The 14,044-nt window shown below is 40.8% G+C and overlaps 1 protein-coding gene across 4 annotated transcripts in view; it reads left to right on the top strand.

The window, feature by feature from the left end:
* LOC311045298 (kin of IRRE-like protein 1) overlaps nt 1-14,044 on the top strand; it is a 122,747-nt gene that overhangs the window by 75,904 nt on the left and 32,799 nt on the right. For all 4 annotated transcript variants that reach the window (XM_084057119.1, XM_084057117.1, XM_084057118.1 and 1 more), the window contains exons 3-4: nt 5,707-5,856; nt 11,475-11,632. In XM_084057119.1, coding sequence (XP_083913245.1) covers nt 5,707-5,856; nt 11,475-11,632 — 308 coding nt within the window. The remainder of the gene's footprint in view (nt 1-5,706; nt 5,857-11,474; nt 11,633-14,044) is intronic.

Genomic DNA, 14,044 nt, shown 5'->3' with positions numbered 1-14,044 from the left:
TGCCGTTCTGGCTGCCTGCCTGTCTCTCTGCCTTTCTGCCTGCCTGCCTGTCTCTCTGCCTTTCTGCCTGCCTGCCTGTCTCTCTGCCTTTCTGCCTGCTTGCCTGCCCGTCTGTCTGTACCGTATGTCTACCTACCTGCCTGTCTGTCTGCCTCTGTGTCTGGGTTGTGTGCTTTGCCATAATGACTCCATGATGTCATGTGAGGATGGGACACAGAGGATCAGTGACTGCCCCCTGCTGGGCTGTCGTCACGCTCAGTTATGTCTTTGTCTGAGGCGGGAGTGTTTTCTCCTCCAGACCGTCGAGCAGAGCGGCAGGGATGTGGATCGGAGCCCTGTTACATTTGGCTGGGGTTTTCCCTGTATGGCAGCCAGTCAGTGGTTCTGGAAATTGTTTTAATTTCAAAGGACTCCCATAACTCTGAGAGTGTACAAATGGAACCAAAATGGACCCTTGCGGATTCCAGACACTCTCTGAGTTACAGACCTGTAAAAAGGCTCCATTTTTGGAACCCCCTCAAGGAACCCTGAGGGTCCCTGGACACCCACTATGAGAGTGTGTGTGTGTGTGTGTGTGTGTGTGTGTGTGTGTGTGTGTGTGTGTGTGTGTGTGTGTGTGTGTGTGTGTGTGTGTGTGTGTGTGTGTGTGTGTGCATGTGCATGCGTGCATGCGTGTGTACGTGTGTGTGTGTGTGTACGTGTTTGTGCAGCCCAAGGGGTCTGTTCCTGCCCTTGAGCTATGTGTTTGTCTGCGTCTCTCCCTCGCTCTTTTTGTCTGCAGTGCTTGGTGGGTGTTTGTTTGTTTTTGTGTGCGCGTGCATACAATATGTGTGTGTGTGCGTGTTTGTGTGCAATACCCGACTATGAATCTTATTTTTTGTTCCCCGGTTATGCATTTATGTATACCTAAACCTGCGTTCACCCCTGCAGAAAGACTTTCCCAAACCGTTTTATGCTCACATGATGATGGGTGATAATATCATCTTTGATACCGTCTGTGAATACAGAGCTCTTTTTTTCTGTATTAATGTTCTGTATTGCAAACATCTAGCATGTAAGGTGAAAAAAAAAAAAAAAAGGAAGCCAGTTTGTGCTCCACTGCGAGAACTTAAAAAGAAATATAGCTCAGATGTAATTGGAAGTGGTCGGGTGTATTAAAAGTTGATGTTCAAATCATATATAGCGGCGCCTGAGGGAGAGCCCCGTGAGGACTCCAAACGTCGTTCTAGTAAAATGAAAACGGTTTCGGAAGCAATTTATTTAATGTGGTTGTGAGCTCTGTTGTTTTCATATAAACTCTTTGCTTAACTTGGCACCTAGACAAAGGATGTGCATTATTTTTGTCCCCCGCTACTGCTGACATAAATGGTGTATAACTTCCGCAGGCTGTACCTCATCTGTTGTATTCACTCTCCAGAGGCCGTACGGTATATATACTGCGTATCGTCGCCGTCGGGGCGGAAACCTTTTATGTCCAAAAACTGTTACACTTTTCGGGAAAACGGATAAAAGAACCTGCGTTTCAATGTACTTATTTAGTCACGAGCTCTTGTTAATATTTTTCATTGATTAAATCATTATAAAACCCACAGACAGACTTTCAACCTATAGGCGTCCCTACTTTGGGCATTGGTCATTATAGGCACAAACGTTTTCTAACGTTTGCCCCTTCGGTTATGCAATACCCGTTGTCAGAGCACTTAGTGCTGTACGGCACCATAGAGGTATAATATAACTAGAGGGCGGATTGCCCCGCCCCCAGCTATTCATTTCAACGCAAGTGCTTAGTGGCGTTTTGAAGCACCCGGAAGTAAGAAATATTGGTTCCATATTGGTTCCATGGGTCCATTCCGTTCCATGAGTCGTGACGCGTCGTGAGCATGCGCACAAACGGGAGATGCACGCGCAGAAGCATTTTAAGTGCATTCTCAGGTTTGACCACCAGGCTGGGCCGCTTCACTGTTCTACCGTGGTTCTGGGGGCTTGTACGGTACCCATTACCATAGTACGTGGGGCGGGGCCAGTCTCTGACGTCAGTACAGTACTATGAATCGGATACACAGAGATTTATGGGTTTATTTGTTAGGGAACCACTGATCTGACCGACCACCCTGGGAACTGTTCTCCCTGTTGGGTCCTCCTCAGCAATACACACGCCAAGTTTGAAGTCCATCGGTTGAGCGGTTCTTGAGAAACGCAAAGGACTGGCAGGCAGGCAGGCAGACAGACACAGACAGACAGACAGACAGACAGACAGACAGACAGACAGACAGACAGACAGACAGACAGGCAGGCAGGCAGGCAGACAGACAGACAGACAGACAGACAGACAGACAGACAGACAGACAGACAGACAGACAGACAGACAGACAGACAGACAGACAGACAGACAGACAGACAGACAGACAGACAGACAGACAGACAGACAGACAGACAGACAGACAGACAGACCGACAGGCAGGCAGGCAGGCAGGCAGACAGGCAGGCAGGCAGGCAGGCAGGCACAGACAGACAGACAGACAGACAGACAGACAGACAGACAGACAGACAGACAGACAGACAGACAGACAGACAGACAGACAGATACACAGAGATTCCTTCTATATTATAGATATATTAACGGTATCGGCCTTCTATGGAACGGCGCATGCACACATGCACACAGAGACTTGCGGAATTTATAGTTTTAGCGTAAATAGCTTAGCTATAAGCTCTATTGTGAGATTACAGATCGTCTATTTCTGCTGCTTTAGCTCGACACGGTCGTACTTACGTACACACTGTATACTGCCATACATATTTATGAAGCAAAAACATTAAAACATGAGATATGGAGATACAAGGTTTGTGCCCGACGGTGACAATATGAAATACATAACCAGTGTACAGTATTGTGTTCCAAAGGCTTTAGCTCATCTGTTGTAGTCGTTCTCCAGAGAGCGTGCGCGACACATCTGATGAATAACCACACAAACTCCAGCTTTATACTTAGTTCTTCACATCTGCCGAAAGTATTAAGCATAAAGATCAAGATTAAGAACAAAAGAGTTTCCACAGATGCCAATGTTAGTGCTAAATCACAAAAAGGGCATCTAATTCAAGTAATTAATTTGAAATCCTATTTTGTTTTATATGCATGAATCCTTCTCTGTAATGTCGTTATAAAACTTTGATGCAGCAGTTTAAAATCTTAACGACATAACGGCTTACTTTCTCAACAGTTAATGGAGATTATTAACTTCAAATGACAGCACTTATTTTTTTCTTTTTTATCTGCTTCATTCATACACAATTCAGCTGTCTGAGTCATAAGACAAGCAGGTGCTTAAGAAAGCACCGTCTATGATGAGAACGCATGGCTCTCATCCCCCTGAACCCTGAATACAGGCTCTATTGCCTTCCGGGAAAATGGTTAAATGCCCCCGCAAGGCCACAACTTAACCCATTCAATCCGGGAACGCATCTCTGTCATTTTAGATTTCTTTGGCTATTCATAGCTCGGCACCAAGTGCCGCGCTATGAGCTTGTAGATCTGCTGTTTTTGAAAGATTGTGACAATTTGTGCAAATCTTTGAATATATTATATTCTACAAATGTCTTCTAAATCCTACCCGTTTTTAGAAAAAACTATATACAGTATCAGTGGTTCTCAAACTTTTTCATGTCAAGGACCCCCAAAATTATATGTATTCGCACGCAGACCCCATCTCAAAATATTTATATTCACAGAAGCAAAGATTTGCGTTACAAATATGAAAACATATATTTTCAAAGATTTGCAGAAATGTTCAACGTTTTTCAAAAAATAGCAGATATACAAGCTCATAGCACGGCACTCGGTGCCGCGCTATGAGCTTGTGTATCTGCTATTTTTGAATAGCCAAAGAAATCTAAAATGACAGAGATGCGTTCCCGGATTAAAAAATGACTGGTTCAAATTCTTGTTCATACCTACTTCCATCTCACGAATGGAAGTAGGTATGAACAAGAAGTAGGTATGAACAAGAAGTAGGTATGAACAAGAAGGAGGTATGAACAAGAAGTAGGTATGAACAAGAAGTAGGTATGAACAAGAAGTAGGTATGAACAAGAAGTAGGTATGAACAAGAAGTAGGTATGAACAAGAAGTAGGTATGAACAAGAAGGAGGTATGAACAAGAAGGAGGTATGAACAAGAAGGAGGAGATCACTGTTGTTCAGTTGTGGGGGCAGTTGACCGGCCCGTCACCATCGTGGGAGGATGGTGATGGCGAGCTGTGTTTTCATTTTTATGGTGCAATATGGTTGTGGTCTGCTGTCTACGATTGAAGGGGGGGGGGGGGGCTGTTATTTTTAAACACATTGAAAAACTTCTGCTTTTCTTGTATACTATTTAAATAGTTTGGGAACACTGCTGCCATTTATAATTACTAGACCATACCCGGTCGGCGCAGCCGTGGGGGGATATACGCACATGATCTGGCAACCCGGGAGGCAGTTTGTCCCATAGCTGGGCAGCCGCAGCTATGGGACGACATTCTTTGACAGAAAAACGCTAATAAGAAGCTGAGATTTGATGAAATTGAAAAACGGGCTTCACAGTTAAGTTCAGATGGTAATGGTCAATGGCTGTGTGCAAAATCAGAGCAATTGGTCCAGCCAGTGGGGAGAACCGGGTAGCTTCACCACCACCACTACAAACGCACGCACAGAGGTTACTAGAATTATAGTAGGATAGTAGGATAGTAGGATAGTAGGATAGTAGGATATCCCAAAAAGCGACTGCAAAATCCTGAAAGACTGCTGCTATTTATTTCAAAAGCTTTATAAAAAAGCTTTATACTGTACCAAGATACCCTCATCAACATGTTTATAAAACTATTTCTAACAGACAGTTTTTCCAAGTTGCAATGTGACATAGCTCTGTTTACACAATGGCGTACTGTACCCCCACCAGCTGTACTTTCCCCAGTTTGTTTCTGACATTGTTTTATCATGTTTTTGACACTTGCTTTGGCAATGTAAACGTATGTTTTCTCATGCCAAAAAAAGTGTTACTGTGGACACTTGTGTTTTTTATGTTACGTATGTTTCTAAGATGTTCCTAATCTGCTGTAACACAAAATTTCCCAGTTTGGGACAAATAAACTTGACCTTGACCTTCATTTATGCACCTATAGTATACTACAGTGAATGCACAGCGCTAGCCTCGCGTAGCCAGACTACTATATCACTGTGTGGATATGAGTCTGGTGCTTCTATGAGGATGTTTTTTTTCCCAAGGGGGCGGGATCAAAACAATGGCTCTGGGCGCAATTGGTTAGACCTACAACCAACTACCAATCACAGTCTCCCATATTTGAATACTGGGCCCTGATTGGTCATCCCAGACTTCTTTATTATGAATACAAAATAGATGTTGCATAATAGCGATTCCCAAACTGTGGGGCTGGGGCTCACTGGTGGGCCGTTGGAACACTGCATTTGGGCCCCAAATAATTGTAAAAAAAACAAGATTGTGGGTCCGCGACCAAATACATTATCATTATCATGATTACATCATCAATGTTTGAGAAGCACTGCTGTGCTGTATCAACTAACCTCAGGTGTTGTGTGTGTGTGTGTGTGTGTGTGTGTGTGTGTGTGTGTGTGTGTGTGTGTGTGTGTGTGTGTGTGTGTGTGTGTGTGTGTGTGTGTGTGTGTGTGTGTGTGTGTGTGTGTCCTCAGCCTGGCCCAGGTACCGCGTGCTGCGCGTGGTGGACACCGGTCAGTACAACCTGGAGATCAACAACGCTGAGCTGTCCGACGACTCGGTGTACGAGTGTCAGGCCACCGAGGCCGCCCTGCGCTCCAGGAGAGCCAAACTCAACGTACTCAGTAAGTATTGCACGCTACGCAAGACCTATAGCCGGAATTTGGCGGTAATATCACCCAAGGGAAGTCCCGCCCCTATAGACACTCTCGGCATTAGGTTGTGACTCGTGACCAGGCTTTTCTCTTGGCAGATGAGTGAGGCTGGGAGCCTGGGAACGAGGCTACAGTTGTGTGTATGTATGTGGGTTACGTACTGTACACCTGACATGTCTTGGACAAAATAACTACTTTAGTATACCGTCACTATCGGGCACTGTCTTATATCCGTATTCTAACTTTTTTTGTTTTTTCATAAATTAACACCGTACAGCAACGTCACACTTAAGCATCAAAAGTAGCAGATCCGCAAGAATTTTGAAAACTGTGTTGCTGTCGGTCAGAAACCTCTCATAATTTTACTTTTGAGGTTTTCCTCATACATGAATGCCCTACTTCATCACATTGCAGTGTCACACAAAATTCTGAATGAAAAATAAATAAACAACCCAAGTGAAAAAATAATATACTAAATATATTTTTCAGAAGTATACTTAATATACTCTTTTTGTACTTGATAAATTACATTTAAATTGTGTTATTTTGGAACCACTTAAGTACTACTTAGTATATTAAAAGTTGAACTAAAGATATGCTAAAACATATCTTTAATATACTTTTATGTACTTTCCCCCCCCAAAAAAATACAATTTAATTACAACTTTACTTAACTGAAGTACAATTGCTGAAGTATACTATCATTACATTTATAGTGCATTACAAATACATATCAAGTACTAAATAAATATATATAGAGTATATAGCAATTATTCTTAAAATATACAGTCAATGTATTACAAATATACTTGGAGTATAAAATAAATGAATGTGAAGTATACTTTTAATAGTTTCAAGTATACTATCAATGTAATAATAAAGTATTTAAACTACAATCCAAATGTGCTAAAATATACTTTCGATGTAATAATAATTTATTTCAACTACAACTCAATTTAACAAAATGTACACAGTTAGTTAATTTAGAATATACTATTATTACATTGAAAGTATATTTTAAGCATAATTGCTATGTACTCTATATTTATTTATTTAGTACTTGATATGTATTGGTAATACACTATAAATTGAATGATAGTACACTTTAATGACATCAGCAAAACTGTACTTCAGATACTATAAGTATATTTGTAATTAAATTGTATTTTTTGTGGGGGAGAAAGTACATAAAAGTATATTAAAGATATGTTTTAGCTTATCTGTAGTGCAACTTTTGGTATATTAAGTACAACTTAAATGTTTCCAATCAACATAATTTAAATTGCATTTTATAAAAAAGTACAAATGAGTATATTCAATATTCTTCTGTGAAATGTAATTTAATATTTCTTCAATATAACCCTACACGAATGGAAGAGCAATGTAACGTGAAGGCTTGAGGTTTAGTTGTCTGTAAGAGCTATGACAACTCTCAATTGATACAACCTTCAACAACACACTCACGCTATATGTAATGATGTGAAAAGGGGAGAGAGACTGACCAAACAAACAGACATTTACACTCATGGTTTTACTAACAAATGACATAAAATACCATAAATCACCAAATAGCACCACAACAAAACACTAAACTCAATAACCCATAACATAACCGCACTACGCATTCCCATATTCAAATAATAACACAAATAAGAACAATAACACAAATTTCCCAGCATGCACTGCGCCTCAGTGCATGCTGGGAAATGGACTTCCTCTAGCCACCATAAATGTAATGATAGTATACTTTAATGACATCAGCAAAAGTGTCCTTCAGATAGATACTGTAAGTATATTTGTAATTAAAGTATATATATATTTAATTAAATAAAAATGTGCTTTTCAAAAGTGTATTCATATAATGTTTATTTTTTGTTTAACTTAAGTACATTTAATGTTAAATATATTTAAATGATTATAGTATAAGTGCTTTTACAGTATATTTATAGTAGATTATCCTCAATATGCACTTATTTTAAGATATACTATAATATACTTATTAAAAGTATACTTTTCACAAAAACGATTTAAAATATGTTCAAGTATATATTTTTGTAAGTATGTTAATGTCTATTTTATTGAAGTTTCACTTAAGTACTACTTCGTAAAAGTACACTTTTCATCAGTGCATTTATAATATAAGGCTGAAAAAATATACCGAAAAAGCATTATACTTAAAGTTTGCTTTAGTATACTTTTTAAGTATAGTATCATGAATATGTTCCCGGATGCTATTAGTAATATACTTCATAACATTATACTTGTAATATACTTGTTTTAAAGTGCATTCAATATATACTTCTACAAAGCACATGAAATACTAACTAAGCACATTTTTTTTTAAGTTTACTAATGTGCTTTGTCAAAATATATTTTGAATGCACTTTAAAACAAGTATATTACAAGTATAATGTTAAGAGGTATATTACTAATAGCATCCAGGAGTAATATACTTCTTGAAATTATACTTGTAATATACTTGTTTTAAAGTGCATTCAAAATATATTTTTACAAAGCACATTAGTAAACTTAAAAAAGTGTGCTAAATTACAAATTAATTTATGTTAGTATTTAATGTGCTTTGTAGAAATATGTTTTGAATGCACTTTAAAACAGGTATATTAGAAGTATAATGTTAAGAAGTATATTACTAATAGCATCTGGAACATATTCATAAATAGTATACTCATAAAGTATAGTAAAGCAAACTTTAAGTATAATACTTTTTCAGTATATTTTTTCAGCCTTATACTATAAATACACTGATGAAAAGTGAACTTTTACGAAGTAGTACTTAAGTGAAGCTTCAATAAAATAGGCATTAACATACTTACAAAAATATATACTTGAACATATTTTAAATAGTTTTTGTGAAAAGTATACTTTTAATAAGCATATTATAGTATATCTTAAAAGAAGTGCATATTGAGGATAATTTGCTATGAATATACTTTAAAAGCACTTAAAATATAATCATTTAAAATGTATTTAACATTAAATGTACTTAAGTTAAACAACAATTCAACAGTATATGAATAGACTTTTGAAAAGTACATTTTTATTTAATTAAATATATATTTTTTGTTTAGTACACTTTGAACAATGTGCTAAATTACAACTTAATTCATGTTGACATTAAATGTGCTTTGTAGAAATATATTTTGAATACACTCTGATTATATTTGCTAAAATATATTTTGCTCAAAAATGCACTGTTAGTATGCTTTGACAAAAGTTCAAATTGACAATTAACATACTTTTTGTGCTAAAAGCATACTTTAGCACAAAAAAAATACATTTTTTTTTCACTTGGGAAGACATACCTGTAGGGCCCTACCTTCTACCCAGCGCAAAGTCGCACAGTGCTAGCAAAACGCACATTTCGGTACCCCCCCCCCACCCCCTCCATAGATATGCCTTTCGCCACGTTTAAAAAATGATCTTAGCCATGATAGTGTATGTTACCGTACTGTGCTTGTGAAAGAAGCTGAACAAATCATAACAACAGTGCTCGGTGGCAATAAAGCCCCACTGTAGAGCCTGGCTGTAAAACAATAATAGTAATATGATATAATAATATTTATTGTCCATGAAATGATATAAATGAACCACTGCAATAGAGTGAGGGGACGACAGTACATACAATCCCCTGTGTGTGTGCGTGTGTGCGTGCGTGCGTGTGTGCGTGTGTGTGTGTGTGTGTGTGTGTGCATGTGTACGTGCGTTTGTCTTTGTGACTTCTGGAAGTCGTAGTCATTAAGTCGTTATATTTTTTATATAGTTTAAAGTCTGTTGCGTCTGTCTGTCTTCGGGGAAGGGCCACCAGACTGGTGGGCGTCTCTTTCAAGTTTTGAGTCTGAAAAAGTCAAATTAAAGTTTTTCCGAGTTTTTTTTTTGGGTATACTACAATTTCTGTACTCTGTGTGCCCATTTATGTACCCTCTGGGTACACAGGCACACACACACGCACGCACACACACACACACACACACACACACACACACACACACACACACACACACACACACACACACACACACACACACACACACACACACACACACACACACACACACACACACACACACACACACACACACACAGTCTACCAAAAGTAAAAGTACTCAATATGCAGAATGTCCCATTTCACAAGTTTTCAAATGTATAAAAATCTTTGGCAAATAGCAGATCTACAAGCTCGGTGCGATGCGTTGTGAGCTTATAGATCTGCTATTTTCAAATAGCTGAAGGGCTAAGGGCTAACTAGTAACTAAAGTTTTCAAATAATTGTAGTCGAGTAAAAAAAAAAGTACAATGTTTGCCTCCTGAGATGTAGCCTAATGGAGTAGATATACAAGTATTGAAAATCGGAAATACTCCAGTAAAGTAAAAAAAAAAATCAAAATTGTACTCATAAGCACAGTACTTGAGTAAATGGACTTAGTTACTTTCCACCACTGGTTGCGGGGCACGGAGTGGTTCCCTATACCCATAGATCCTTATCTCACACGCTCTCTCTCTCTCAGGAAGGCAGCAACACCTCCGCCGACAGCCTTCATATCAAAGATAAAGCAGCAGACAGCCTGAAACGCAGTCAGTCTATTCTTGGTCTTAGACGCAAGACGATATCTGAGTTTATTGATTTTTTTTCCTTTTGTTGTTTGTTGTAGCAGTTAACTTCTTTCTTCCTCTTGTTTGCCTGGAGATGAGATGATTTCCACGACGACGAGGCTCCGTCGGGGAGGAGGGTTCCGTCTCTCCACCGTTGCACACATTAGTTTGATTCTCTCAACAGTTGTCGTGTTTTTCTTTTCTTAAGCAGCTTGTTCCCGTGTCCTTGTCGTATTTAATAAAAGCACAAATAAATCTACAGTAATTAAACTGAACTCGGATTTTTATGCAAACTTTTGAAAGGACTCTTTTATTTATTCGCTAGTCTGTTCATTAAAATGACTATTGACATTACGGTGGAGGGTGTGAAGAGAAGGATTGGAGAGAGAGAGAGAGAGAGAGCAATGGTGTGTGTGCGTGCGCATGTGCGTGTGCGTGTGCGTGTGTGTGTTTATGTGGATACGGTTGTGATTCATAATTATCATAATGTCAGGCAGATGCGGGCGATTGAACAGGAAGCGTGGATATGTCAGAGTTGACCTGTGCTTTGTGTGTGCGTGTGCGTGTGCGTGTGCGTGTGTGTGTGTGTGTGTGTGCGTGCACGCGTGCTTATTGTGTCCTCTATGTGTGTGTCTTCATGTTTGCATCTATATCAACATACTTTGTACAGACAGTAGTTATATCACCTCACTTTTCGAAGAATAGTTTGGACGTCGGAAAGGAGCACGTATTGGCCCTTTAACCACGTAAAACCCCAGCATCCGTATTCTGTGGAAAAACCTTCGCCGAAAATAGCCGATCGGCAAGCTTACAACGTGCCGAGTTAGGCGCGTTGTGAGCTTGTCGATCGTCTATTTTCAGCCGAGATTATTTAGAGCGAAAACAAGAGAAGGCACTAGCATGGAGCCCTAAGGAACTCCGGTCAAAAAATGTTTCATGGGGGTTTTAACCATCTTTGTCTGTGTGTCGTCTCGCAGTCCCTCCTGAGGATCCGGTGGTAGAGGGCGCTCCAGAGCTGCTGCTGATGGCGGGCTTACCCTACAACCTCACCTGCGTGACACGCGGCGCCAAGCCCGCCGCACACATCCAGTGGACCAGAGACGGAGTACTGCTGGAGGGCGCTCAGCAGAGCACGGTGATTCACCTCTCACACACACACACACACACACACACACACACACACACACACACACACACACACACACACACACACACACACACACACACACACACACACACACACACACACACACACACACACACACACACACACACACACACACACACACGCCCACGAGTCTCTGAGCTCGAGTCCGAGTCAAGTCTCGAGTCTCTAAAAGTTGGTATTTTTTGGGGGTTCTATTCTTAATTGATTTAATTATTTATTTATACGAGGTAGCCTAAGGCTGAAATACAGTTTGCTCCACAAACCCAACCGGAAATGAGAAATGCACAGAATGAATGTTTATCAAAATAGCAGGATACATTCATTTAGGCTCCTTTGCGTCTTATAGCGCACAAAGCCTATTTCTCAAATTCTGCTATTCTTGTGGGCACAATTGACCCTCAAAAGTATAGTAACACAAGTACGTATGCACGCACGCACGCGCATGGACACACACACACACACACACACACACACACACACACACACACACACACACACACACACACACACACACACACACACACACACACACACACACACACACACACACACACACACACACACACACACACACACACACACACCGTGTGCCACTTCTAGGTGAGAAACTGAAGTCTCTCACCTATAGAAGTCTTTGGAATCACATACTGTAGCACAAGGTCAATGAAGAGGTGTGTGCTTCCACTTTGCACATACAGTACTGTACCTGTGTCCTCGCCTCGGCATTTACCCATCCTAAACTATTCGGAACAGTGGCTGCCATTAGCACGGTGCCTGGGGAGCAGTTATCGGTTAAGTGTCTTTGCTCAGGGACACTTTAACACATACACTACACTGGGTGGCCCGGGGTCGAGCCAGCGACCCTTCGTATTCCCAGACGGCCTCTCTACGCACCCAGCTATACGGCCGAACCACCTGCCCTACAAAGCCCAAAGTGCAGTAACTATACGCAAAGGATCAAACTGATAAAAATGGCTTTGAAGTGTTTTCGGCTGGCCAGCCACATGGGTTATACTCATAGAGTTATAATATACTAGACCATACCCGGTCGACGCATCCGTGGGGGGATATGCGCACATGATCTGGCAACCCGGGAGGCAGTTCGTCCCATAGCTGGGCAGCCCCGTAACCATGGCGACAGTGTTTGACACAAAAACGCTAATAAGAAGCTGAGATTTGATGAAATTGAAAAACGGGCTTCACAGTTAAGTTCAGATGGTAATGGTCAATGGCTGTGTGCAAAATCAGAGCAATTGGTCCAGCCACTGAGGAGAACCGGGTAGCTTCACCTACTCACTCACTCACTCACTCACCACTACAGACAGAGGTTACTAGAATTATAGTAGGATAGTAGGATCTAGAGGGTGGACTGCCCCGCCCCCCCAGCTATTCATTTCAATGAAAGTTGCTCCGTAGCGTTTGAAGCACCCGGAAGTACTAATATCAGAGCGAATAGAGAAGGCCATAGAGTTATGAGCAGGCGCACTAGGGTTTCAAACAGTAGACGCACGTAGCAGTAGCATTATCAATGCGGAAGTGTTGCTATCCCAGATTTGATAGATTTGCAAAATATGCGGCAATATGCGAAAAGTTGCGAAAATTGCGGAATATGTGAAATTCCGCAAAATATGCAGAAATATGCGATGCGAAGCGCATATTATGCGATGCGCATATTATGCGATGCGATGCGGCCTTTTTGAAAAAACGTTACCCCCGCATAATTATGTGCCATTTTGCTGATTATGCGGTAAATTCTGTGATCGCATAATCGCATTTTTCTGGAGGGTCTATTCTACTAGCCTGGTATCCAGCCTGCTTCGCTACGTTCGGCGGACTTTTTTTTCTCTCTTCGCTTCTCAGTCTGGAATGCCTCCCATCTTCAAGGGAGGCGGGACATGACAAACGTTTCGAGTCGTGCCGTGGCTTCTGATTGGTCTGTGGTGCGGGGCGGGACAAAAAAAAAACAGTGTGATCGTTGTGATTCGTCATTCGTTTGAACAACATCCAATCAGCAACGACGTTGCCTAACGTAACATATGTAGTTCCAGTGTAGTTCTGCAAAACGAGTCAATGGGGTGCATTCCAGACTGATAAGCGGAGAGAGAGAAAAAAGTCAGCCGAACGTAGCGAATCAGGCTGGATCCCAGGCTACTATTCTACAGTGGCTCTGGGGGCTTGGATATACTGTAGGTAAATAATAAGTGATATTGTGCTAAATAATTGTTCATGAGGTATTTGTTTATCCCCCAAGATCATGATGCGCCGATTTGACCTTTGAGACAAATAAATAAATCATGTTTGTTTTGTTAGTTTACTGCACTTGTCCACACAGAGTGCCTTGTTGAGCTGGCAGCGCCATGTCTGCCTGCATTTCTATGG

Source organism: Gymnoscopelus microlampas, assembly GCF_963454915.1.
Source record: "Gymnoscopelus microlampas genome assembly, chromosome: 5".
Taxonomy (NCBI): Eukaryota; Metazoa; Chordata; class Actinopteri; order Myctophiformes; family Myctophidae; genus Gymnoscopelus; species Gymnoscopelus microlampas.
The sequence above is the reverse complement of the archived record's forward strand: the minus strand, read 5'-3'. Positions and strand labels throughout refer to the sequence as shown.